Source organism: Scyliorhinus canicula, chromosome 12, assembly GCF_902713615.1.
Source record: "Scyliorhinus canicula chromosome 12, sScyCan1.1, whole genome shotgun sequence".
Lineage (NCBI taxonomy): Eukaryota > Metazoa > Chordata > Chondrichthyes > Carcharhiniformes > Scyliorhinidae > Scyliorhinus > Scyliorhinus canicula.
Window position 1 is genome coordinate 46,774,215 of NC_052157.1, and position 27,438 is coordinate 46,801,652.

The 27,438-nt window shown below is 49.7% G+C and overlaps 1 protein-coding gene across 1 annotated transcript in view; it reads right to left on the bottom strand.

Moving 5' to 3' along the window:
- The window catches only part of il16 (interleukin 16), a 167,604-nt gene that overhangs the window by 102,500 nt on the left and 37,666 nt on the right, over positions 1–27,438 (bottom strand). The window contains exons 4-7 of the mRNA XM_038812998.1: positions 24,499–24,621; positions 21,757–21,865; positions 8,733–8,875; positions 217–327 (exon numbers count right to left, since the gene is read on the bottom strand). Of these exons, the coding sequence (XP_038668926.1) occupies positions 217–327; positions 8,733–8,875; positions 21,757–21,865; positions 24,499–24,621 (486 nt within the window). The remainder of the gene's footprint in view (positions 1–216; positions 328–8,732; positions 8,876–21,756; positions 21,866–24,498; positions 24,622–27,438) is intronic.

Below are 27,438 nucleotides of genomic sequence, written 5' to 3' on the forward strand. Positions count from 1 at the left end.
GGCTCAATCTTGGGACAGGAATCCTGGTTCCTTGTACAGCAGGCCCAAAAGCAGGATCAGACAAATTTATACTGCCGGTGAACTGTCTACAAGTTCACATCGCAATGTTACGACCATTCACTTTGTGTTCAATGAATATTTGAGTGGCAATGTTTAAAGTAATTTCATGAGTAACTTCTTGCCTCACGCAGAAAAATAACAGAAAGCAAATCTTACCTTTCCCTGACCTTTCATCAAAACAATGTTTGAAATGACTGATGGTGAAGCATTGGAGCATGAGTGGATTAAATGAGCTGAACTTAAAGATCGAATGGCTCTTGTCATTGTCTGCAGGCAAAGAACACAAATCATAAAGGAATAAAACCCCAAGAGTAATTCTGTCATCACGTTAATAGTCAATTAAGGAATAAACCCTTTTTAAGTGCGGCACAGGAGGCTACTGAAGACATTGAAGCAGGTTTTCCACTTTTTCACTTGCGTGTGAATAACCATTTGGACAGATGCAACAATTTCAATTTATACAGGACTTTCAAAGGTGCTTCATAGGTGATTTGACAACAAAGCTACGCATTAGCATGAGTCAAAGAGGCAGCTTATACCGAGCACCTCAAGAGAGGAATGAGAGAGGTGGAGAAGCAAAGAGATTTAAAAGAGGGAATTTGAGAGCCTGCTCCCAAGACAGCTGAAGTCACAGGCTGTGTGGTACGAGAGGCCAGAATTGGATAAAACAGAGATCTCAGAGTGTTGTAGGGCTACAGAAAGTTCCAGAGATAAGGAGGAAAGAGATAATAAAGTGGTATGGACACATGGTAGCACAGTGGCGCAGTGGTTAGCACTGCTGCCTACGGTCCTGAGGACCCGGGTTACTGTCTGTGTGGATTTCGCACATTCTCCCCATACCTGCGTGGGTTTCACCCTCACAACCCAAAGATGTGCAGGTTAGGTGGATTGGTGACGCTAAATTGCCCCTTAATTGGAACAAAAAATACGTACTCTAAATTTGTTTTTAAAAAATAATATGGACACAAGAGTTATAATCATAGAATCCCTACAGTGGAGAAGGAGGCCATTCAGCCCATCGAGTCTGCACTGACCCTCTGAAAGAGCACCCTACCTGGGTCCACTCCCTCACCCAATCCCTGTTAAAATTTAAATTTGAGGTGTGGTGGAACCAGGAGCCAATGTGGCAGCACAGAGGGTGGTGGGTGTATGGAACATGGTGCAATTTAGGGTAATGGTAGTGGTGATGGATAAGATAAGGATTCCAGAAATTAGAAGGTGGGAGACAAGGCAGGCATGAATTGGAAAAGTTAAATCTCGAGGTAACTAAAGTCCACAGATGTGCAGGTTCGGTGTACTGACCACACTAAATCTGCCTCTTATGTCCAGGGATCTGCATGTTAGGTGGGGTTACGGAGATAGGGCGGGGGGCCTGGGCCTGGGTATGGTGCTCTTTCAGAGGATTGGTGCAGTCTCGATGGGTCGAATGCCCTCCTTCTGCACTGGAGGGATTCTATGATTCTAAAGTATGGACGAGGTCTTCAGCAGTGGATGGGTGGAGACGGGGTGGATACAGGGGATGTGACAGGGAGATGTAAGCTGGTTTAGTCATGGAGTGGATATGAGATTGCAAGCTCAATGCGGGGTCAAATAGGATACTGAATACATATGGAATAGGGAATTGGTGGAGGGAAATGATACCTTTAGAGGGAGCAGATCAATCTCAGGGAATAACCTCCCCCCTCGGTGATTGTTTCAGAGCCTGGATGCAGATCCCCTCCATTTATTGTACCCTGTAGATGATCAGAGGATTAGATAGGATGGACAGTGAGGGCCTTTTTCCTCGGATGGTGATGGCTAGCATGAGGGGACATAGCTTGAAATTGAGGGGAGATAGATATAGGACAGATGTCAGAGGTAGGTTCTTTACTCAGAGAGTAGTAAGGGCGTGGAATGCCCTGCCTGCAACAGTAGTGGACTCGCCAACATTAAGGGCATTTAAATGGTCATTGGATAAACATATGGATGATAAGGGAATAGCGTAGATGGGCTTTAGATTGGTTTCATAGATCGGCGCAACATCGAGGGCCGAAGGGCATGTACTGCGCTGTAATGTTCTATGTTAGCAGCTGATGAGTTTGCCACCAGTTGATAGCAGACCCAGTCAGCCTACGAAAACTGTTTTACTGCCAGGGCTAAGGAATGTCGGGAGACAGTTTGAGCTGTCACACACTGTGCTTCTTGGCACTTTCTACAGCACCACTTGGATTGTTGGCGTTGCACTGAATGGACTATGGGATCAGGAGTAAGCCTTTCAGAACCCTGGGCAAATTCAACCAATCAATTCGATTATGATGAATCTGTACCTCAAAGCCATTTATTCATCTTAGCTCATCCCTTGAAACCCTAAGCCAACAAAGTTCAATCCACCCCAGCCTTGAATGTCCCATTAGTCCTCCCACACCAAAATAGCCTTTGAATGTCTCGATGTGCTTCCTGATTGCACTCTCAAAATTTTACGGTTCTCTCCTCTTGATTTCTCACCCGAGGTTTCTCCCTCTGAACCCTGCCGTACCCTTGCAACATTTTAAATTTCATCTCAACCTTCTACGATCTCCCTTGAGCACAAGCTAAGCTGATGCAACCTGTCTTCATAATTTATACATCCTTCCTGGGGCGCAGTGCCAAGAATTGAACACAGTTACTCTTCATGGGGTCTGACTAATTTTCTGTACAAACTGAAGCATTGACTTCCCTCCTGTTTGTAATCCAACCCCCTCGAGATGAAGGTTAACTTTCCATTCGCCGTGTAAATTTTTTTTTGCGTAACTGTGGACTAGCATCAGATGAACGACACCAAATGGACACCCTGGTGTTCTGAGCAACAAACCGGTGAAAGTAAGGAAGGGGCCGATCAAAGTATTTCATCAGTTGTTTCAAGAGTGTTACACTCAGAGTGTTGCTTTAGTTCGACAATACAGTGCAAACAGTAGGCTGATCGGGTCCACTGGGTTGTTTAAAAATTGTTGGTTAACACAACTGCCTCATTGTGGGATTAGCAACACACATGAAGAAATGGTTACTCCCATATGTCGATCAACATGAAATATTTGGACTACTGGATTCCGCTATGCATGGGTTCCAGTACAAACATCAATTTCAATTTACTCATCATTTCACAAAAAAATGTTGCCAATGGGATCCCTGACTCATGGGCATACCTTCCCGCATTGGTTCCTTGTGGGCATTGTAAATGCAGTTGAATCTGAACAAACGTTACACAGCTAAGTATTGGACCAAGTAACTTAATCAACAAAATGGAAAGAGTACATATTTAATGAGAAGTTGTAATATTGGCTCACACCTTCCAGTCACACGATTGTCGGAGACCGGGATTACATCCCAAGATGTGTTTAGGGATCATGTGGAAGCTCTGATGCACTGGCGTCCGTGGGCAGCAAGGTGGCACAGTCGTCAGCACTGCTGCCTCACTGCGTCAGGGACCCAGGTTCAATTCCAACCTCGGGTGACTGTGTGGAGTTTATACATTCTTCCCGTGTCTACGTGGGTTTCCTCCGGGTGCTTGGCCTTCCTACCACAGTCCAAAGATGTGCAGGGTAGGTGATTGGGCCGTGCTAAATTGCCCCTAGATAGGGTTAGGATGGCGGATTGGGCCTGAGTAGGGTTCTCTTTCAAAAGGTCGGTGCAGACCTGATGGGTCGAATGGCCTTCTTCTGCACTGTAGGGATTCTATTGCCCAGGAAGTTTGAATTTCCAATGGGCAATTTCTTGTTCCCCGGCACTCTCCACAATTGTCTCCGACTCAAACTCAGAGTCTTAAAAAATCTTCACAACTGGTAACTACACCACTGACCCTCCCAGTCACTCACACTGACACCTGACTAACCCTCCAATCTCCCCAACTGCCCTCTAGTGACCTGACTACCCTCAATCTGCTGGCTACCCAAATACCTCTGACTAACCCTCTGTGCCCCCCCGCCCCCCCTCAACCAGACCTGTCTAGCCTGTTACCTCCCTACCCACTCACCCACCTACCATCCTACCTGCTTTCCACCCTATGAACCTGCCACCTCCACCCAACCAACCTTACCCAACAAACTCCAGGGCCAGGGAGAGAAATCGTGGTGCTTCTGTTTCTGGGCTCCTTGTTCCTCACCCCATGACCCTGATACATGATATTATTCACCTTTCAAGATTCACCAATCCATTCATCAAACAATTCTAAAGCTCCGAGTAAAGTGCTAACATCCATTGTTGGTGTTTGATTACAAATATTGTCCAATTATCTATGTAGCATGGGTCATTAATATTCAGAGCAGCATGATAAATTGGAGTGTTTGTGTGTGCCTTGTAGGTGCTCCCATCACAACCATTAAGCAAACCAGAGAGTAAACATTTTATTTTAACAGCAGTGTACAATATTGTTAATTTGACAGGAAACTATTCCATTGGTTGTTTATAACACTGTGTAGACGATAACACTGATTTCAGCGACTTCCACAGCCCCCATTAACATGTTGTACACATTATCCCACATGAACATCCTGATAGTAAATTCATGTTTGGGGAAAAGATTAAATATCTGAAACCCAGATAAATGGCACAAGGTCTTTTTGATTCTGTAGAAGTAGAAGAAGACTTTCTCCTCCCTTGGTGCATGATGATATTCAACATAATTGGATTCCAATTTATCAGTAATCTCACAGGGTAAAAAGATCAAATGATCAACAAAGTGGAATGATTGAACGGCGTAGGTCTTCAGTGTCAGTGAGAAGCATTGGAGCCCTTAGGTGTCTCTGTGCAACACAACTTTTAAAAGGCCAGAGGGCAAAGACTGAATGGTTCATAATTGTATCTGTTCTGTGATCTACAAGTCTGAGGACTCTGCTGATGGCTGCTTCTCATTATAATGTATTTTTATTATCTACTCTTCCACACAACTTTGTCATGATATTTCACTACCTCAAAAAACCCAGCAGACAAAAGGACAAGATTGAAGTCAATGAAAAGACTAGTGAGGGTCATGTGCAGTATAAAACAGGCTACTGATTCTCCATGAACATATTATACATACACTCCTATCCTGGCAACCTCACCCCACAAACCCACTCACAGTAAACTTCCATGAGCAACAAAATAAACAAGACTCCAGGCACGATTCTTAACTCCGTTTACAAGATAATTATGGATGACATTGGTCACCTATTCCAGAATGACAAATTAACATACGAAGGAATAGGCCATTCAGCCCCTTGGCTTTTCTCCACTATTTGATAACATTGTCCACGTTATACCGGTGACTATAACGCAAAAGTACTTCACTGGCTGTTAAGCGATTTGGGACATTGTGAAATGTGCTGGATTAATGTAGGTTTTGTCTTTCTTTCATTACACCTGCATGCAGTAGGCAGTGTGACTGTAGAAATGGTGAAATTAGAGGCCCAATCAATGCCTTATGATAATCAATCACAGAACAATCAACTGATATTAGGATAATGGTTACAAAGAAATCGCAACATTTACAAAACAATTGAAGTCTATAGATAATCTCCTCCCACCCCTACCATCGTCCCCTTCAAGTCCCCCGCCATCGTCCCATCTGAGAGCCACGCCATTGTCCCCTCCGAATCCCCCACCATCGTCCCCTCCGGGTCCCGCACCATCGTCCCCTCCGAGACCCTGCCATCGTCCCCTCCGAGTCCCCCACCATCGTCCCCTCCCACTCCCCACCATCGCCCACCCGCGTCCCCCACCATCGTCCCCTCCGAGTCCCCGCCATCGTCCCCTCCCACTCATCCACCATCGTCTCCTCCGAGTCCCCCCGCCATCGTCCCCTCCGAGTCCCCCCACCATCGTCCCCTCCGGGTCCCCGCCATTGTCCCCTCCGAGTCCCCCACCATCGTCCCCTCCGAGTCCCCCCACCATCGTCCCCTCCGAGTCCCCGCCATCGTCCCCTCCGAGTCCCCCCACCATCGTCCCCTCCGAGTCCCCCGCCATCGTCCCCTCCGAGTCCCCCACCATCGTCCCCTCCGAGTCCCCACCATCGTCCCCTCCGAGTCCCCGCCATCGTCCCCTCCGAGTCCCCCACCATCGTCCCCTCCGAGTCCCCCACCATCGTCCCCTCAGAGTCCCCCACCATCGTCCCCTCAGAGTCCCCCACCATCGTCCCCTCAGAGTCCCCCACCATCGCCTCCGGTTCCCCCACCTTCGTCCCCTCCAAGTCCCCCACCATCGCCCCTCCTACTCCCCCACCATCGCCCCTCCCACTCCCCCACCATTGCCCCTCCCACTCCCCCACCATCGTCCCCTCCGAGTCCCCCACCATCGTCCCCTCTGAGTCCCCCACCATCGTCCCCTCCGAGTCCCCGCCATCGTCCCCTCCGAGTCCCCCCACCATCGTCCCCTCCGAGTCCCCCACCATCGCCCCTCCCACTCCCCCACCATCGTCCCCTCCGAGTCCCCCACCATCGTCCCCTCCGGTCCCCCACCATCGTCCCCTCCGGTTCCCCCACCTTCGTCCCCTCCGAGTCCCCCACCATCGCCCCTCCCACTCCCCCACCATCGCCCCTCCCACTCCCCCACCATCGTCCCCTCCGAGTCCCCCACCATCGTCCCCTCCGAGTCCCCCACCATCGCCCCTCCGAGACCTCCCACCATTCGTTCCGGTCCCCTCCCCCACCATCGTCCCCTCCGAGTCCCCCACCATCGTCCCCTCCGGGTCCCCCACCATCGTCCACTCCGGGTCCCCAACCATCGTCCCCTCCCACTCCCCACCATCGCCCACCCGGGTCCCCCACCATCGCCCCTCCCACTCCCCCACCATCGTCCCCTCCCAGTCCCCCACCATCGCCCCTCCGAGTCCCCCACCATCGCCCCCTCCGGATCCCCCACCATCGCCCCTCCGGGTCCCCCACCATCGTCCCCTACGAGTCCCCCACCATCGTCCCCTCCGAGTCCCCCACCATCGTCCCCTCCCACTCCCCACCATCGCCCACCCGGGTCCCCCACCTTCGTCCCCTGAGTCCCCCACCATCTCCCCCTCTGAGTCCCCTGCCATCGTCCCCTCCGAGTCCCCACCATCGTCCCCTCCGAGTCCCCCACCATCGTCCCCTCCGAGTCCCCCACCATCACCCCCTCCGAGTCCCCACCTTCGTCCCCCACCATCGTCCCCTCCGGGTCCCCCACCATCGTCCCCTCCAGGTCCCCACCATCATCCCCTCCGAGTCCCCCACCATCGTCCCCTCCGTGTCCCCCACCATCGTCCCCTGCGAGTCCCCGCCATCGTCCCCTCTGAGTCCCCCACCATCGTCCCCTCCAAGTCCCCCACCATCGCCCCTCCCACTCCCCCACCATCGTCCCCTCCGAGTCCCCACCATCGTCCCCTCCGGGTCCCCCCACCATCGTCCCCTCCGAGTCCCCACCATCGCCCGCCTGGTTCCCCCACCATCGTCCCCTCCGGGTCCCCCCACCATCGTCCCCTCCGAGTCCCCCACCATCGCCCCTCCGAGTCCCCACCATCGTCCCCTCCGGGCCCCCCACATAAACCATGGTTTTCTGGGATCCATGAAACTACCTTTGGAAGCTGCAGTGCAGCAACTGAGTGAAATTGACAAAGACAGACCGGCTTTAAAAGGATTAGAACTCCCCATTTCTTATTTTGTTTAAGATGGTCTGAGGACCTGGCTGCTGAGTCTTGATGATGAGGATGTCCGTTTAAAACAGAGCCTGGGGCCCTCCACGTGCCCCAGTCTGTGCGCATCGTCTGTACCCCCCCTCCTAGATCCTGGGCCTACCCACCCTGGCACGATACCCATTCATCCAGTCACCCACTCACACGGATTCACATGGAATGTTTAAACTTATCATCTGGGAGCTGGTGTCCTGTCTTTCCATGGACAGTGCTCCACTACAACAGAGTTCTCCATGGGATGCTGCGCTCCCCAATTTTGGGAAAGCGAGCCTCAAGCCTGTAGGGAAGGCAGAGCAGCGCTTAGATGAGAGAACTTGCAAGCGGATCGACGACCTGACGATAACTCACGTCCCTGAAGACCTGGGCCATTATAGAGCACATAGCACAACATCAAGGCATCTCAAATCACTTCACAGCCAACCCCTTTGAAGTGGAATCCCCGTGGAATCTAATGGAGCTCAGCATGATCCCCAAAAAGATAACTGCCCAGAAAATCTGTTTTTTGATGTCATATGAGGTATAACCATGAGCCAGGATTTGCCTTGCCCCTCTTTCAAAGATATTGAGTTGACCTGAGACAGCAGATGGGACCTTGATTTCATATCGTATTAAAAAACACTTCCAACAGTGCAGCACTCGTGATGTCAGCTCGATCTCTGCAGTGCAGCAGGAACCTGCAACTGTCGTGTGCAGAGATAACGGGCGGGATTCTCTGGCCCCCGCCAGCAGCGGGATCCGTCCTGCCAGCCGGCCAATGGGGCTTCCCATTACGCCGTCGGGAAATCCCCGGGTGCGCTGCTGACGCAACAGAGAATCCCACCAGTGGAGAATCCAGCCCAACAGAACTACCAACTGAGCCCCGACCAACAGGAATGAAATCATTTAGATGCTGCGTTAAATTCAAAACAAAACATGCACTGAAGAAAACCATGCTATCCTATAATCTGGCTGCGTGGGAGCCAGCCTGCAGTTGAGGAATTGTGTAAACTCTGTGTTCCCGGCTTCCTGTGGAACATCTTACATGGGCACCTCCAGGAGTTTCGAACTGTTGAGAGAAAGACTTCCTGTTGTCACAAAGGGAATGTGTTGGAGGATTTCTACAGAGACCTTGTTTCGTAGCAACCAGAGAATCAACGTTTCTGTCCAACCAGTAGGAATTCACTCCTGCCAAAAATAAAAGTTTTAAGTCATTGGGAGACAGGGAAATGTTCTAAAATTAGCAATAGGTCAAACCCATAGGGCTCACAATCCAGTAGGTCTGCTGGAGTGACATATCAGCTTTGACTGGACTTGTATTTCAGGTTGAACTGTACGCTGACTTTGGGTTTTAGCATTCCGCTTTCTTATGCAGCTTATGAATTTCATTCTCCATGCTTGCGGTCTTACCAGGGCTGTTTCCACCCCTACCCCCCCCCCCCCCCCCCCCCCCCCAGCCGCACACACACACACCCACGCACACATACCCACGCACACTCAGGTACACACAGATACACGCACACACACAGGTATATACACACATACACACAGAGATGCACACACACTCAGATACACACACAGATACACGCACACATAGGTATGCACACACATACTAAGATACACACAGGTACACACGCACACACAGATATAGACACAGACACATACACATACACACACACACATACATGGATACATACACACATATACGCACACACACACACCACACACGAAGGCAATATAGATAGTTCTTAATATTCGGTAATGATGTAAATCAACAATACCGAGTCAGTAGCCTTTACATGTTTCTCCGATTTTCAATTCCATTTTTATTTTTGCTGATAAAACGTTCTAAATCACTGGGTTAGTGTGTGTATGACGGCTGCAGTAGAGTTTTTAAAGAAACCTGGTTTGCAATATTTTGGACAATTTCTGGGCACCACGCTTCAGGGAGCGGGGAGATTTACCTGGATGTCCCGAGGGATGAGAGGCTCCAGTCAGGAAGAGTTTGGAAAGATTAGGGCTGTTCTCCTTGGTCCAGAAAAAGCTGAGAGGTGACCCGAGAAGGGGTTTCGATCGGCTAAAAGTTAAAAACTATTCCCGCTGGGAACTGGGTCCATAACCAAAGGTTATAGAGTGGTGGAGTTACAACCTTTTACAGCACAAGAAAAGGCCCTTCAGCCCATCGTGCCAGTGCTGGCCATCAAGCATTTATCGACTCTAATCCCATTTTCCAACACTTGGTCTGTAGCCTTGTCTGGCATAAAGGTCATGGGCGGGATTCTCCATTCCTGAGACTAAGTGTTGAATCTGACGCAGGATTCGTGGATTTACACGACAGCAAAACTGGCTCCGCACCTGGAGCAATTCAGGTACTGTGAAGGAGCCAGCACCGGCGCCACGTGGAACACAATCAATTCCAATGAGGAACGATACTGGGTTCATTGGTTTTGTGATTGACACTCAGGAGGCTGACAAGGTGCATTTCCAACCCCCCCCCCCCCCACCCCTGGCCCAGTTGTTGCCCGACACTGTGGGGGCCTCTGACCCTGGCACTCGTCCTCGCTGCCAGGGGTACCATCAGCTGGCACTGCCCTTGCCAAGGGTATTTTCCACGCCCACCACCCAGAGCCCCCATGGGGTCTACAGTGGGCATAGTCCTTGTTTGGGCTGCCCGGTGCCCTCCCGGGTGGCGGCTGGGTTAGGGGTGGGGTAGGGCGGAGGGAGAGGTGTGGAGATGGAGCATCCATATGTCCAGTATCACTCTGCAGAACTAGGGGCCAAGGTGGGTGGTCAGTGGGGTGTGCAGTAAGATGGCTGCCCCTTACAGGCTGCAGCAATGGCGGTCCGTGGCTGGACGTCGCCCCAGTCCCATGAGGGGTCACCTCGGCCACACTGTCTATTCTTCCGCCACCCCTCCACCCCGCCCTTGCAGGCTCCCCCCCCCCCCCCCCCCCCCCCCCCCCCTCCCCCCACCCCTGCCAACCCGGCTAATGTCCAGTACCGGCAGCCCACAGGTCGCAGCTTTGCCCCCACCTCCTGTCTCTCTCGCCGCGCCATCGGGAACTCGGCCCATTGGAGGCGGAGACTCGCGGAGGCTCTGGAGCATTCCGGGTCAGGCCAGTTAATAACATGCAAAAGGTGTTTACTGTATATGCGTTCCAGACCACATTGACGCCGCCGTCGAGGTGACGGAGAATTGCGATCTAACGTCAAATCAGCGCCCACTGTGATTTCGGCATCAGAACCAATTCTCCACCCAATGACTTTTCCCGATTTTAGCGTCAGCCATCGGAGAATCCCGCCCCATAACCTCAAAATCATTAACAAAAGATTTAGATGGAAGATGAAGAGAATTATTTTTCTCTAGGGTAGGTGGGGGGATTTCCTGCCCCCATTTTCGGCGGGTGGGAAAGCCGGTGGCGGCAGAGAATCCAACAGGTTTCCCAAATGGTTTATACATTGGTGGGATTTCCCTTTGTAATTGTCCCCACTCCCTGTCAATGACATAATGGGTTCCCATCATAAAAGGTCAGGAGCCTGTTACCACACATTTAGATATCTCCCAGCTGTATTATCCCCTCACGGTGTGTCAAAGAGCATCATGCATGGGCAGTGCCCTGGCATTATCCACTGCCGCTGCTCCCAGCACTAGCCCCAGCACTGTCAGCTTGACATCATGGTACAATAAAGACTTAACATGTTAAATACCATTCTGTTTTGAGAAACTTGCGAATTCTTGTCAGGCAAATTTAGATTTGTTGTCACTTACCAGTTGTTCAAGGAGTCCAGAATGTCTAAATACTTATCCTAGCGTCTCTATAGTCTTCTCCAGTGAGGTAGATTTCATCTCTGGACCCTTGGTGTGAACATCCACCGTTACCAAGAACCTATGTCCTTCAAAAGGTCCAGCAAAATCTCCATGCACGCGTTGCCAAGCCTCTTCAGGTCAATTCCATGGATGCAGCGATGCTACGGTTGGGAGGTTTCTTATCTTCGCACAGGAAAATATCTTCTAGCCTTCTCTTCAATTTCCGCATCCATTCGGGGAACCAGAAATAACTTCTCGCTACTTCCTTCATGCGTACTGTTCTGCAATGGCCCTCATGTAGCTTCTCCAACATGCGTTGCCTCAATGATGGTGGAATAATCACACTGAATCCCCATGGAAGACATCTTGACTGTACTGACATCAATTTCCTGGAGTCTCAGGTTAGGTGTAAGTTCCGAAGTCTTCCCTCGTAATAGCATAACCATCACTTGTGAGAGTATTGGATTGCTCCGAGTGTGTTTCCTCACTTTGAAGTGACTGGTGTGTTGTCTACTTGTTCAAAGTAGAAGATATTCCCATTTGAGCTGTCTGACGAACTACCTGGCAGTGGTAATCTTGAAAGTCCATCCACGGTACCACGTAGACTTGACTGTCGATACTTAATGGGATTTTTAAAAATTTGTTCTTGAGATTTAGGCATCGCTGGGCTGGACCAGCATTTGTTGCCCATCCCTAATTGCCCTTGAATTGAGTGGCTTGCTCGGCCATTTTAGTGTGGGGCAGTTAAGAGTCAACCGCATCACTGTGTGGGTCTGGAGTCACATGTAGGCCAGACCGGGTAAGGACGGCAGATTTCCTACCCTGAAGGAGTTTAGTGAACCAGATGGGGTTTTACGACAATCAGCAATGGTTTGATGGTTTTCATTAGACTTTTAATTCCAAATATTTATTGGATTCAATTTGTACCATCTACCATCGTGGGATTCAAACCTAGGATCCCAAAACATTACCCTGTGTCTCTGGATTGCTACTCCACTGACAATACTGCTATGCCACCACCTCCCCAAATAAGTATGCGCAGACAAAAGCAACACTCACCTTTCCATTCTACTTGTGCCAAGTGACGTGATTCCTGTGTGTGGTCCAATAAATGATGGTTAATGGATCATAGTCCGTCAACAAGATGAACTTTCTCCCGTATAGGAATTGCTGGAATTACTTTTCACCAAAAATGATCCCTAATGTTTCCCTTTAAATCTGGGCATAGGCACTGTCAGCTTTGCGCCAGGTTCGAGAAGAGAAAAGCAATGGATCTTTCTTCACTCAATGGCATGATGTGGGAGACCACCGCTCCTACACCATAAGGATCACAAGCTAACTGTTAGGGGAAAGCAGGATCAAAGTGTGTGAGAACTTCAGATTTAAGTAACGGTTCTTTGACTTGCACAAAAGCGCTATTGCATTGACCCGACCACTTCCCATTTCAGAATTGTTGCCAAGTTTGGGACAAATCTTCGAGAGTAGTTCAACAATTTCAGGAAGGAACATAACTGGTCAATATTCTGACAGTAGGCACCTCTGTCATGGCCTTAACCTTTGAAGGGGATATGTGAAGGTCAGTGGTGTCGATCACATGTGCTAAATACTTAACGGAGGACGGGAAGAATCACACTTATCCTTACGGACTCAGTCAATAGTCTCCCAATCTCTGGAATGTGGCATCCAGATTTGGAAGGTGTTCCTCTTTATCTTTTTCAGTGACCGGGATGTCATCCAGATAGCACTGGACTCCGCTCAGTCCATCACGATCTGATCCATTGCTCTTTGAAACAATGCATGAGATGATGTGAATCCAAACAGCAATCTTCGGTACCGGAACAAACCTTTATGTGTCACAATTGTCAGAAGTTCCTGTGACTTATTGGCCACGTTCATCGCTTGGCTCAGATCAATTTTTTAAAAAATGTTGGCCTCTTGCCAATCATTCAAACAAATCATCAATGTGAGGTAATGGGTACAGTTCAGCACATAACACTGGGTTTATGGTAAGCTTGAAATCCTCGCAAATCCTTACAGATCCATTGTCGTGGCCCATTCACTGATACTGACAGGCTCCAAGACTCCGGACTTCAAAAGTCGCTCTAAGTCAGCCTCCACCTTTGGCCTAATAGCATATGGTACAGACATTATGCTGCACAGGCATTTTGCTTGGCTTCCTCTTTATTTTCTGTTCATCTGGAATATTTTGCATGCTCTCTAATTCCCCATCGAACAGAATTTTCGAAAGGCCGGATTCTCCATTGGTCATCATGTTGACTTGGGCCCAGTTCAGTCGAATCTTCTCCAGTCGTATTCGACCCATCAACAGTTTCCCTTTCCCACATGTGGAGACAAATCTGCTGTTTGTCCATTAAGTTGCACAGCTGCTTCAATGCGACCTTTCATTGGAACCATTACTCCTGTGTATGTCTTTAGCAGCATTCCTGGTGGCCTCAAGGGCATGCATTTAAGTTTCTCATTGTAGACAGCCTCTGGCACCAAGGCGTTTGCTGCCCCAGTGCCAACTTCCATCCTTACTGGCCGACCATCCAGCAGGGGAGTGACCCAGAATGGGTTTGTAGTACCAGCAATGGCCAGCATTCAGTGATAATTCCTCCTCTGCCCTTTTGTACAGCATGGACATTCCTCCTTTTATTTGGTTTAAATGCTGCCCTGGTTTGTTCTTGCTTCTTACTGTTACTTCAAACTTGTTTTTTCTTCCTGCAGGCATGCTCTATGCGTCCTTTTTTTCAACAGCTTCGAAATATCATGGGGGCGATTTTGAGCGCCCTCTCTCCACCTGTGAGAATCTCGGCACGAGCTCAAAATCCACAGAGAATCAACAAAGGCGATTCACTCCGACGTAATGGGTTTTGCAATTTTCACTCCCCATCTCCGGTGGAGTAGTGCGAATCACACCGCGGGAGCCCGGGAACCTCATTTGAATACGCGAGAATATCACTTGCGAATTGGCCAAGACCGATTGGGAAACGTTACTTAAAGGGATGACTGTTGAGAGGCAATGGCAAACATTGAAGGAGCACATGGGGGAACTGCAACAATTGGTTATCCCTGTCTGACACAAAAGTAAAATGGGAAAGGTAGCCAATCCATGGCTGAGAAGGGGAAGTGGAGATCGTATTCAATCCAAGGATGAGGCACACAAATTGGCCAAGAAAAACAGCAGACCTGAGGACTGGGAACAGTTTAGAATTCAGCAAAGGAGGACCAAGGGATTGATTACGAAGGGGAAATAGAGTACAAGAGTTATCTTGCAGGGAACATAAAAACTGACTGTAAAGATTTCTACAGATACGTGAAGAGAAAAAGATTGGTGAAGACAAATTTAGGTCTCTTACAGTCAGAAACAGGGGACTTTATTTAAAATGGGGACAAAGAAATGGCTGAGCAACTAAATATATACTTTGGTTCTATCTTCACAAATGAGGACACAAATAAGATACCAGAAATTTTAGGGAACATAGTGGGAGGGAGCAACTGAAGGAAATCAATATTAGTAGGAAAATGGTGTTGGGGAAATTGATGGGATTGAAAGCTGATAAATCCCCAGAGCCTGATAATCTACACCCCACAATGCTTAAGGAAGTGGCTCTAGAAATAATGGATGCATTGATGGTCATCTTCCAAGATTCTATTGACTCTGGAACAGTTCCTACAGATTGGAGCGTAGCTAATGTAACTTCATTGTTTAAAAAGGGAGGTAGAGTGAAAACAAGGAATTATACACTGCTAAGCCTGATGTCGGTAGAGTGGAAAATTCTAGAATTCATTATCAAAGCTTTTATGGCAGAGCACTTAGTGGCAGGATCGGACAGAGTCAGCATGGATTTCATAGAATTTACAGTGCAGAAAGAGGCCCTTCGGCCCTCGATGTTGTGCCGAGCCATGATCACCCTACTCAAACCCACATATCCACCCCATACCCGTAACCCAACAACACCCCCCTTAACCTTACTTATTAGGACATTACGGGCAATTTAGCATGGCCAATCCACATAACCCGCACATCTTTGGACTGTGGGAGGAAACCGGAGCACCCGGAGGAAACCCACGCACACACGGGGAGGACGTGCAGACTCCGCACAGACAGTGACCCAACCGGGAACTGAACCTGGGACCCTGGAGCTGTGAAGCATTTATGCTAACCACCATGCTACCGTGCTGGCAATTTAAAATTTTAAATTTTTTTAAAAGGGCGCAATTTAACTCAATGGGAACAAAGTCCCGTAGCGAATGCGTTCAGCACCAAGAAACACAAGGCTATCAAACACGACTCGCATTTGATAAGGGTCCTCAATAGGGAATAAGCGGCCACGGCTACACATTGCCCATTTTATACACTGAGGAGCTCCACTTGCCGGAACTGCTCAGTGTAGCGAGAGATCGGGATGCTATTCAAAAAAGGTGCCCCGATCCTCGAGGCCCCCGATGCGATCCCTCTTGGTGGTGCCAACCTGGCAGTACCCCACCAGCTGGTAGTGACACCTGGGCACTTTGGCAATGCCAGGCTGGCAATGCCAGGTGGCACAGCCAGGGTACCACCCTGCCCAAAGGGTATACACCTGGGGGCCTCCGAACCCCTGGGAGACCCCCAAAATGCCATTCCATCTGGTCTCCATTTGTGGAGACCAGTACTGAACAGTGCTCACTCAAGGTCTGTGAGGCGAGTGAGATTGATCCCACACCTCGGGTAATTCAGGAATCTGCACTTTAATGTGTGACTCGTTGTCTCGCATTAATATGCAGATTTGCTAAAAAGTGATCCTTCCCACAATGGGCGGGATTCACATCGCAACGCCTCGCGAGGCCTGTTGGCCAGGATTCTTCACAATGGTGGCTAAGTGTTGATGCCGGCGGAAACACCAGAGTGTTTCATGCCGTCGTCAACTGGCCTGTTGGCCCAGCAATTCCGTGGCCCACAGGGGGCCAGCATGGCGCCGGAGTGCTCCATGCAGCTCCGGCTGCCGATACGTGGCCCTGCACCTCCGGCCGCGGGTCGGCGCATGCACACAGCGGGCGCTTCCGTGCCGGCGCTGCGCGATATGGCGGACCCACACAGCAGGCCTGCACAGAAGGTAGGCCCCCCCCAAATCTTACACGGCCGCTGATCTGTGGCCCCCGATCGCTGATCTATGGCCCCCGATCGCGGGTCTGGCCGTGGTGGAGGACCCCCGGAGACTGAACCCCCCCTCCCCTCACCAGGATGGCCACTGCAGCCGCGACACCGTGCTCCCGCCGGGTGGAATCATACGTGAACTACACCGGCGGTACCTCGGCCGGTCGACCGCGGAGAATCGCCGCAGCGGCCTCTTTCTTTTTTTTAAAATTTAGATTACCCAATTATTTTTTCCAATTAAGGGGCAATTTAGCGTGGCCAATCCACCTACTCTGCACATTTTTGGGTTGTGGGGGCGAAACCCACGCAGACACGGGGAGAATATGCAAACTCCACACAGACAGTGACCCAGGGCCGGGATTCGAACCTGGGACCTCAGCGCCGTGAGGCGATTGTGCTAACCACTAGGCCACCGTGCTGCCCTGCAGCGGCCTCTTTCAACAGCTCCCGACCACGCTGCGTCAACCCCGCGCGTGCGACTGCCGCCAATTCTCCAGTCGCCGGAGGTTCGCGTCCCGGCCACCCTCTGTGTAAAACACTTACCCCGCACATCTCGACTGAACCTTTCCCCCCTCACTTTGAACTTGTGCCCGCTTTTCAATGTAATTTCCGTCCTGGGAAAAAGCCTCCAACCGTTCACCCTATCTATACTCCTAATAATTTTATTAACTTCTCTCAGGTCGCCCCTCAGCCTTCGTCTCTCTGGGGAGAACAATCCCAGTTTATTCAATCACTCCTCATAGCTAATACCCTCCATACCAGGCAACCTCCTGATAAACCTTTTCCCTACTCTCTCAAAAGCCTCCACATCCTTCTGGTAGTGCGGTGATCAGAATTGGACACAGTATTCCAAATGTGGCCTAACAAACGCTCTACATAATTGTAACATAAGTTTTGAGCCCATCCTCTGAAGGCAAGAATGCCATAAGCTTTCTTTATCACCATTTCCACCTGTGCTGCCACATTTAAAGCATCTGTGGACCTGCAGGCGTGGATCTCTCTGTGCCTCTATGCTCCTGATGGTTCTGCCATTTATTTTCTAGCTCCCACCTGAATTGGATCTCCCAAAATGCATCACATCGCATTAGTCCGGGTTAAATTCCATCTGCCATTTCTCTGCCCAATTTTGCAGTCTATCTACACCCTGTTGTATTCTCTGACAATCATAATCATTATCCGCAACTCCTGCAATCTTAGTATCATCCGCAAACTTGCTAATCAGGCCAGCTACATTTTCTCCTAAGTCATTTATATATATTACAAAGAGCACAGGTCCCAGTGCTGCTCCCTGCGGAACATCACTACTTACAGACCTCCATTCGGAAAAACACCCTTCCACTGATACCCTCTGTCTTCTATGGCCAAGCCAGCTCTGGATCCATCCAGCTAGTTCACCCCTGACCCCATGTGATCTAATATTTTTCACCAGCGTACCATGAGGGACCTTACCAAATGCTTTACTAAAGTGCATGTAGACAACAGACACAGCCCTTCCCTCATCAATCATTTTTGTCACCTCCTCAAAAAATGCAATCAAATTAGTGAGACATGACCTCCCTCATACAAAATCACGCTGTCTGTCGCTGATAAGACCATTCGCTTCCAAATGTGCATAATTACCCGATATCTTTGCAACTCTTTAAATAACGGTACAACATTGGCTATCCCCCAATCCTCTGGGATCTCACCTGTGGCCAATGAGGACACAAAGACTTCTGTTGGAGGCCCAGTGATTTCATCTCTTGACTCCCTCAGTAATCTGGGATAGATGCATCACATCGCATGTGATGAGGGCATGAGGGCAGCATGGTAGCATGGTGACATAAATGCTTCACAGCTCCAGGGTCCCAGGTTCGATTCCCGGCTGGGTCACTGTCTGTGTGGAGTCTGCACGTCCTCCCCGTGTGTGCGTGGGTTTCCTCCGGGTGCTCCGGTTTCCTCCCACAGTCCAAAGATGTGCGGGTTAGGTGGATTGGCCATGCTAAATTGCCCGTAGTGTCCTAAAAAAGTAAGGTCAAGGGGGGGTTGTTGGGTTACGGGTATAGGGGGGATACGTGGGTTTGAGTAGGGTGATCATTGCTCGGCACAACATTGAGGGCCGAAGGGCCTGTTCTGTGCTGTTCTATGTTCTAGATGCCACCTGGCCCTGGGGATTTGTCGACCTAAATGTTTTTTAACACACCCAACACTTCTTCCCTTGTAATAACGACCTGTTCTAAAGTGTTTACATATCCCTCTAAGACACCACCAATCAACGTATCACTCTCCTTTGTGAATACCTATGCAAAATACTAATTTAAGGGCCTCACCTACCAGCCAGGGAAGTGGGATGGAAATTTTCAGAGATGGGAGGAGAAAGGAATAAGGACACTGAAAGATTTATTTCATGGGGGTCTTTATGCGGGATTGAAGGAGCTGGGAGCGAAGCATGGGCTGGAGGTGTTTGGGGTAATCTCTAAAGTGAAAACTGGACCCGGGCCCTTGGGAGGCCATATTCGGGGTGCCAGACCAACCGGGGTTGGAAATGGGTGCGGAGGCAGATGTTGTAGCCTTCGCCTCGTTGATCGCCCTAAGGCGGATCCTGTTAGGGTGGAGACCAACCTCTCCACCCTGTGCCTTGGCATGGAGGGGGGACCTCCTGGAATTCTTAACGCTTGAACAGGTCAAATTTGAACCGAGGGGAAAGATGGAGGGGTTCTACAATTCATGGGTGTTATTCATTATGCACTTTCGAGAATTGGATTACATCGAACATGAGGGGGGTTGGGGGCTGGGAGAAGGGGCACTGTCTGTGTTAATGGTGACTATGGGTGATTCCTGATTCCTTTTTGTCATTTGTTTATGTTAACATGCGGGCCAATGTCTGGGGTTTGGTCGGAGGATGGGATTGTTGTTAATGATATGGGGATTGACATTACATTCGTTACTGATTATTGTTTATTGTTGGGTGTAAATTTGGGACAACAATGTGAAAAAGCAGGGAAATAAAAAATATTTTTAAAAAAGGACCTCACCTACTTCCTTTGGTTCTACACATAATTTCCCTCCTTTGTCCTTGAGTGGACCAACTCTTTCTCTAGCTACCCTCCTGTTCCAAATATACATATAAAATGCTTTGGGATTCTCCTTAATCCTGTCTGCCAAGGACATTGCGTGACCCCTTTTTACCCTCCGAACACCCTGCTTGAGCTCTTTTCTACTTTTCTTGTATTTCTCAAGTGCTTTATCTGTTTTTAGTTGCCTCACATATGCATCTTTTTTCTTTTTGACAAGATTCTCAGTTTCCCTGGTCGTGGTTCCCGAATCCTGCCTTTCCTGTCCTTCCTTCCCTTTTACCGGCACATGCCTGTCCTGTCCCATCAACTGCTCCTTAAGAGACTTCCACATGCCAAATGTGGATTTACCCTCAAACAGCCTCTCCCAAACAACATCCTCCACATCCTGCCTAATCTGGTTGTCGTTAGCCTTCCCCCAATTTTGCACCTTAACTCTCGGACAACACTCATCCTTTTCCACGAGTATCCGAAAGTTTACGGAATTGTAGTCACTGGACGCCACATGTTCTCCCACTGCAACTTTGATGACCTGGCCGGGCTGGTTCCCCAATGCCGACCTCCACCTCGGCGAGTGCCCGCTCTCCGGGCCCACTAACCAGGTCCAATGCCCGCTGCTCCGCGGCTGTGAGGGACCATAGATCTGCCGCCAGTCTGCTCTCTCTCTCTGCGGTTGTGTGCCACCTTTTCCTGAGGTGGGGGGCAGAAAATGCACAGTGTGAGGCAGCACAGGGGGTGGGCCTGTATGTGCAGGGCACCGGCCCATGGTGGGTGGAATGGGTGATGGCTTGTGCTGCAGGGTGAGGTGCGAGCAGACTGCCGGCGGGTGGAGTTCGGTCACCCTCCCGGTGATTGTGGGGCTATGGGTGTGGGGGATGGGGGTTGGTGCCAGGAGAGCGGTGCAGAATAGTCAAAATGCTCAATATAGGAGCGCCATCACTCCACATTTTCATCAAAGGGCCCCACGACACCAAAAAGCCTGCCATTTTTCTACTGATCGAGGTTTCCCGTATGCATATTTCGCAATCCTGTTTTCATCAGTTACCTTGATTCCCTCCCACACAAGGCAGCAACCCGAACTCCAACTTCTCATTTATCACGGACAGCTATATAATCTGTTCTGCAGGCAGATTATCAAAGCTCACGTCCACCTAGCCACACATTAGTTCTCTGTAGCACATGTCACGCCGGGTGAAAAATTTTCCTTTCTAACTTTTCTTTCTTCCAACTTTTCTTGATAAATTCCTTCTTCCCGGGTGACTCGCCAGCATATGCTTGTGGTTCTCATCGCCAGTATTTATGTTATATTTTGGAGGTGTGATACTAGGGAGTGGGGAGGTTTAAAATAACAGAGCTTTATTTACAGTGTGTTATCTTTTACATGGCTAATTCTTCTCTCTCTGTTTCACACACTAGGACCCGAGATGTCACTTCCGGGGAATACATTAATACAATGGAGTTTCACTAGAGCAAAGAAGAATTAATGCAAATACATAACAGTGCTTGAGGATGAGGAATTTATAGGGTTACAGACAAAACAAGGGAATGATGCTTGAAGCACACCTGTTTCTTCAAAGAACCAGAATAGGCACAAAAGGATAAATTGCCTCTTTCTGTGCTGTAAACTGCTTTCATTTTACGGCTTCAGTGGATATAAGTATCAGGAGAGGAATAAGTGGCTCTTGATTCATGAGCAACCCTTTTATACTGTTGCACAGAATCGAGATGTACCCCTCTGTGTGATACAGTCACAGTTCCACTAAAAGTGCTTGCCATCATTCCCGTTCAGTCAACGTTCTTCTATATCAAGGGAAACGCCCCCTTTGCTTTCATAGCCTCCTTTACAGAAATTTTGGATGCAAATAAATAAATTGGTGAAATGCATCCTTACTGTGGCCCACAGAGCTGCTGAATACAAACTAATTAAACAATTCTCATAGCAGACCCAGCACTGCGTGGAGTGTTGACGCAGCTGAGGAGAAATATCTCAGATTGAGAGATTTCCACCATGCTATTTCAATCCATTTCCCTCTCCATTTTCTCCCTACTTTTCTTATTGTTTCTCAATTACCTGTTGAGTTACATCGAATCCTTCGACATGGAAATGCTGTCCGTGGACAATAGGATTTAATAAACCTTCCTTTATTTAATTCCACTCCAATTAATAATGTTTTGTGTTCCTACAGGAAATCAAAAACACGGCATGAATATAAAGCATTGTTGGTTCTAACATTTACCAGAACTGGATCAGCCATATAAACAAAATGGCTAAAAGAACAAGTCAAAGGCTGGGAATTTTGAGGCGATTAACCCACCTCCTGGCTCCCAAAGCCTGTCCACCATCTACAAGGCACACACCAGGAGTGTGTTGGAATACTCTCCACTTGTCCAGATGTGTGCAGTTCCAACAATACTCAAAAATCTCAACATCACCCAGGTCAAAACAGCTCGCTTATTAGGTACCCACCCACCAACTTTGACATTCACTCCCTCCACCACCAATGCTCTGCCATGTAAAGACGCAATGCAACAACTCCACAATATTTCTTTGACTACATCTTATAAATACACAACCTCTAACACAGAGAAGGACAAGGCCAGCAGATGCATGGCAACATTACCATTTGCAAGTTTCCCCATCCAAGTCACATGCAGGGTGACTTGGAACTACATCGACATTCCTTCACTGTCACTGAAACTACCTTTCTAACAGCATTGTGGTGTAGAGGCGCAATTTGGACAACACAGGTTAAAAAACACGGCTCACTACTGCCTTGCCAAGCCCAATATACGCCCATCTGATATACATCCCATCTGATATACACCTGTCCATTAGACACGCAACCATTATACAGCCAACTGTTATGCATCAGTTGTATAATGGTGGGGTGTATGACAGTGATGGGATATTGGACAAGGTATGAAAGTGAGGTATAGTGAGTGAGTATTACTGTGAGAGAAAAGTAGATGGGTAGAACTGTGGGTGAACAGCAGACGGGTATAACTGTGGGGGCAGCAGACGGGTATAACTGTGGGGGAACAGCAGACGGGTATAACTGTGTGGGAACAGCAGACGGGTATAACTGTGGGGGTACAGCAGACGGGTATAACTGTGGGGGTACAGCAGACGGGTATAACTGTGGGGGGGACAGCAGACGGGTATAACTGTGTGGGAACAGCAGATGGGTATAACTGTGGGGGTACAGCAGACGGGTATAACTGTGGGGGTACAGCAGACGGGTATAACTGTGGGGGGACAGCAGACGGGTATAACTGTGTGGGAACAGCAGATGGGTATAACTGTGGGGGTACAGCAGACGGGTATAACTGTGGGGGTACAGCAGACGGGTATAACTGTGGGGGCACAGCAGACGGGTATAACTGTGGGGGGACAGCAGACGGGTATAACTGTGGGGGGGACAGCAGGCGGGTATAACTGTGGGGGTACAGCAGACGGGTATAACTGTGGGGGTACAGCAGACGGGTATAACTGTGGGGGTACAGCAGATGGGTATAACTGTGCGGGTACAGCAGACGGGTATAACTGTGGGGGGAGAGCAGACGGGTATAACTGTGGGGGAACAGCAGACGGGTATAACTGTGGGGGACAGCAGACGGGTATAACTGTGGGGGGAGAGCAGACGGGTATAACTGTGGGGGGGGAGAGCAGACGGGTATAACTGTGGGGGGGGAGAGCAGACAGGTATAACTGTGGGGGGAGAGCAGGCGGGTATAACTGTGGGGGGAACAGCAGACGGGTATAACTGTGGGGGGGGGAACAGCAGACGGGTATTACTGTGGGGGGACAGCAGACGGGTATAACTGTGGGGGGACAGCAGACGGGTATTACTGTGGGGGGACAGCAGACGGGTATAACTGTGGGGGGGGAACAGCAGACGGGTATAACTGTGGGGGTACAGTAGACGGGTATAACTGTGGGGGAACAGCAGACGGGTATAACTGTGGGGGGTACAGCAGACGGGTATAACTGTGGGGGTACAGCAGACGGGTATAACTGTGGGGGCACAGCAGACGGGTATAACTGTGGGGGCACAGCAGACGGGTATAACTGTGGGGGCACAGCAGACGGGTATAACTGTGGGGGTACAGCAGATGGGTATAACTGTGGGGGTACAGCAGACGGGTATAACTGTGCGGGAACAGCAGACGGGTATAACTGTGGGGGGAACAGCAGACGGGTATAACTGTGGGGGGGACAGCAGACGGGTATAACTGTGGGGGGAACAGCAGACGGGTATAACTGTGGGGGGGACAGCAGACGGGTATAACTGTGGGGGGAACAGCAGACGGGTATAACTGTGGGGGAACAGCAGACGGGTATAACTGTGGGGGGAACAGCAGACGGGTATAACTGTGGGGGGGGACAGCAGACGGGTATAACTGTGGGGGGAACAGCAGATGGGTATAACTGTGGGGGGAACAGCAGACGGGTATAACTGTGGGGGGGGACAGCAGACGGGTATAACTGTGGGGGGAACAGCAGACGGGTATAACTGTGGGGGGAACAGCAGATGGGTATAACTGTGGGGGAACAGCAGACGGGTATAACTGTGGGGGAACAGCAGACGGGTATAACTGTGGGGGAACAGCAGACGGGTATAACTGTGCGGGAACAGCAGACGGGAGTAAATATGGGGAATAGTACAGGAATATCAGTGGATGGGTAAATAACAAGCGGTTAATCAGCTACCATCTTGTGCCTCTGCCAAGGTTCAATTTCACCCCCAAAAGTACCAGTCTGCACATGTTATACATCAATTAAGAATTAGTGTTAGTTATGCTGAGTTCTCACCTTAGTGTGCACCTGTGACACGGCCTCCACACAGTTTGCCTGTTTGAGTGAAATTTCCTGGTCTTCTGGAGTTGAGTTTGACACTGGGCTGGAAGACTGATTCTCTTTGTGTTCTGTAAATTGCTGAAAGTTCAGGGGCAGCAGTAAACATAGGAACTTAGTGCCAAATTGTTAAAACAAGGTCTATTTCATAGACACCATAGAGTGAAACCAGTTACTAAACTCTACATTCATCCTCACAGTTGGGAGACCACGGGCGGGATTCTCCCCCACCCGGCGGGGCGGGGGGTCCCGGCGTAGCGGAGTGGCGCCAACCACTCCGGCGTTGGGCCTCCCCAAAGGGGCGGAATTCTCCGACCCCCACGACGGGTGGGAGAATAGCGGGAGGGCCTTCCCGACATTTTTGCCGCCCTCCCGCTATTCTCCCCCCCCCCCCGCCGAAGTCCCGACCCGAATCGCTGCCGCCGTTTTTTTACGGCCGGCAGCGATTCTCAGCTGTTAGATGGGCCGAAGTCCCAGCCCTTTCCGCCGTTTTTACGAACGGCAAACACACCTGGTCTTGCCGTTCGTAAACACGGCGTCACAAACTCGCTTTTTATAACCATGGCACCGATTGGCACGGCAGTACCACGGCCGTGCCAAGGGTGCCATGGGCCTGCGATCGGTGGGCACCGATCGCGGGCAGCGGGCCCGATGCCCGCGCACTACTTGTCCTTCCGCCGCCCCGCAGTATCCATTCGCGGGGCGGCTGAGGGGCAACCCGGCCCGCGCATGCGCGGGTTTCGCGCAAAAACGCGATGACGTCACCCGCGCATGCGCGGGTTGGAGTCTTCCAAACTGCGCATGCGCGGCTGACGTCATATGACGCGTCAGCCGGCGCTAACTCCGGCAAGTGGGCTTAACGATTTTCGTTAAGCCCGTCTTGCCGGAGCCTACGGCGTCGGGCTGCTAGCCCCGACCGGGGACCAGAATCGGTCCCCGGTCGGGAAGGGGCGCGCTGCCGTAAAACCCGCCCGGGTTTTACGGCAGCTTTACGATTTCTCCCGTTTTGGGAGAATTTCGCCCTCTGTCCTTGACCTGCTGCACTGTTCCAATTAATTCAATACAAGATTCTAGAACAGTGTTCCATGATATTCAACATTGAGTTCAACGATGTCACGGGGCAAACTCAGCTCTTTTTCTTCCCTGTTCTTTGCTGGTATTGGCTGGGCGGCACGGTAGCACAATGTTAGTACCGTTGTTTCACAGCACCAGGGACCTGGGTGCGATTCCCGGCTTGGGTCACTATCTTTGCGGAATCTGTACGTTCTCCTCGTGGTTTCCTCTAGGTGCTCCGGTTTCCTCAACGCGCTTGTTAGGTGAATTGGATATTCTGAATTCTCCCTCAATTTACCCGAACAGGCGCCGGAGTGTGGTGACGAGGGTATTTTCACAGTAACTTCACTGCAGTCTTAATATAAGCCTACTTGTAACACTAATAAAGATTATTATTTTTCTCTTACTTTCATTGTCAGGCAGCAGCTCAAGCGCATCTTTTGTCATTTTTTGTTTCTTTCCTTCCCCCCTTACCATTTCCTTTGGCCCCATGAGGCTAACTCTTCTGTCATTCAATAGCTCCTGCCTTCCACCCTATCACAGACCTTTATTTGTCCTTGTCTCACCCGCCCCTTGCTCAGAATTTATCACACCGCCGACTTTTCCCAGCTCTAGTCAACCTAAACATTAACTCCATGTTTCTCCCTCTGCAGATGCTGCCAGACAAGCTGAGTGCTGCCAGAACTTTCTTACTCTAATTTCATTGCAGCAGCCACTGCATTCTGCTGTTTGATGAGGCAATGTCGGGCTTGGTGAAGGTCTAAATGCTCAGGTTATATTCACTGGAGCAGAGAAGGTTAAAGGAAAATCGAATCAGAAATCTTAGGAGGGGTGGGAGGTTTTTTTCTGCTGTTGGTAGTCTGGTAACAAGAGGGGGGGGGGGGGGGGATACGTTCAGGATTTCAAATTAAAAAAACATGAAAGTCGCTTGAAGCAGAGCTGGAAACCTAACTTGGAAACTCGATCAACAGCCCTGCCAAGGTTTTGCTTCAATTGACCCAGCACTGCTCGAACATCCATTTGTACAAATGTGAGTCAGGCACAATGGTGTTTATTATATGAGGGGAAGACTTGTCTCTATCTTTTATTTTAAGCCAAAAAGGGAGCTGTACAGATGGAGAGAATTTAATTTAGATTACGTTGAGTTAGCCTGACTGCCAAGTGAGACCCATGATAGTTGCAAACATTGACAAACAAAGTTAGATCCAGCTTTAGTTCCCACAGCTGATGGGAAATCACTCTGCAACTGTTGAATCACGTAAGCCATTTCCCAGTGCGCAGAGCTGCCTCACTGATGGGTTTAGCTCCCCCACCCCCACACAACGCAACCTCAGTCCCCGGCCACTCAGCAGTTAACCATCCAGCACGCTGATTCCCATCCTTACTGTGGATTAACTCGGACAAAATTGAGTACAGACTGAGGAGGTTCCCCCCCCCCCCCCCCCCCCCCCCCTCACAGTTGGGCCACAGGAACAATCGGGAGGTTTGTCGAAGAGTTGACTCATTTTGTAATGAATAAAGGATGCGAGTTTGAAAAACAGCAACTAAAATTTTCCATTTGAAGGAAAGTAACCTTTGTCCCAATACTTCCAATTCCTCTCAATGAATGGCACAGTAAAGAATCTCACTGGCAACGAAAGGAGAAAGAAATGAAGCTAAAAAAAAATGTCAATCTGAGAGAAGTCTGCACGATCCTAAAGAAAGATGTTTTCAACTATTCAGAGTCCCTTGGAACATTCTATCCTAACTCATTCGTCCACCACCCATGGGCTTAAAGAAATTAAAGAGATAGGGAGAAAGAGGGGATGGAAAGAGGAGAGGGAAGAGGAGAGAGATCAAGTCAGA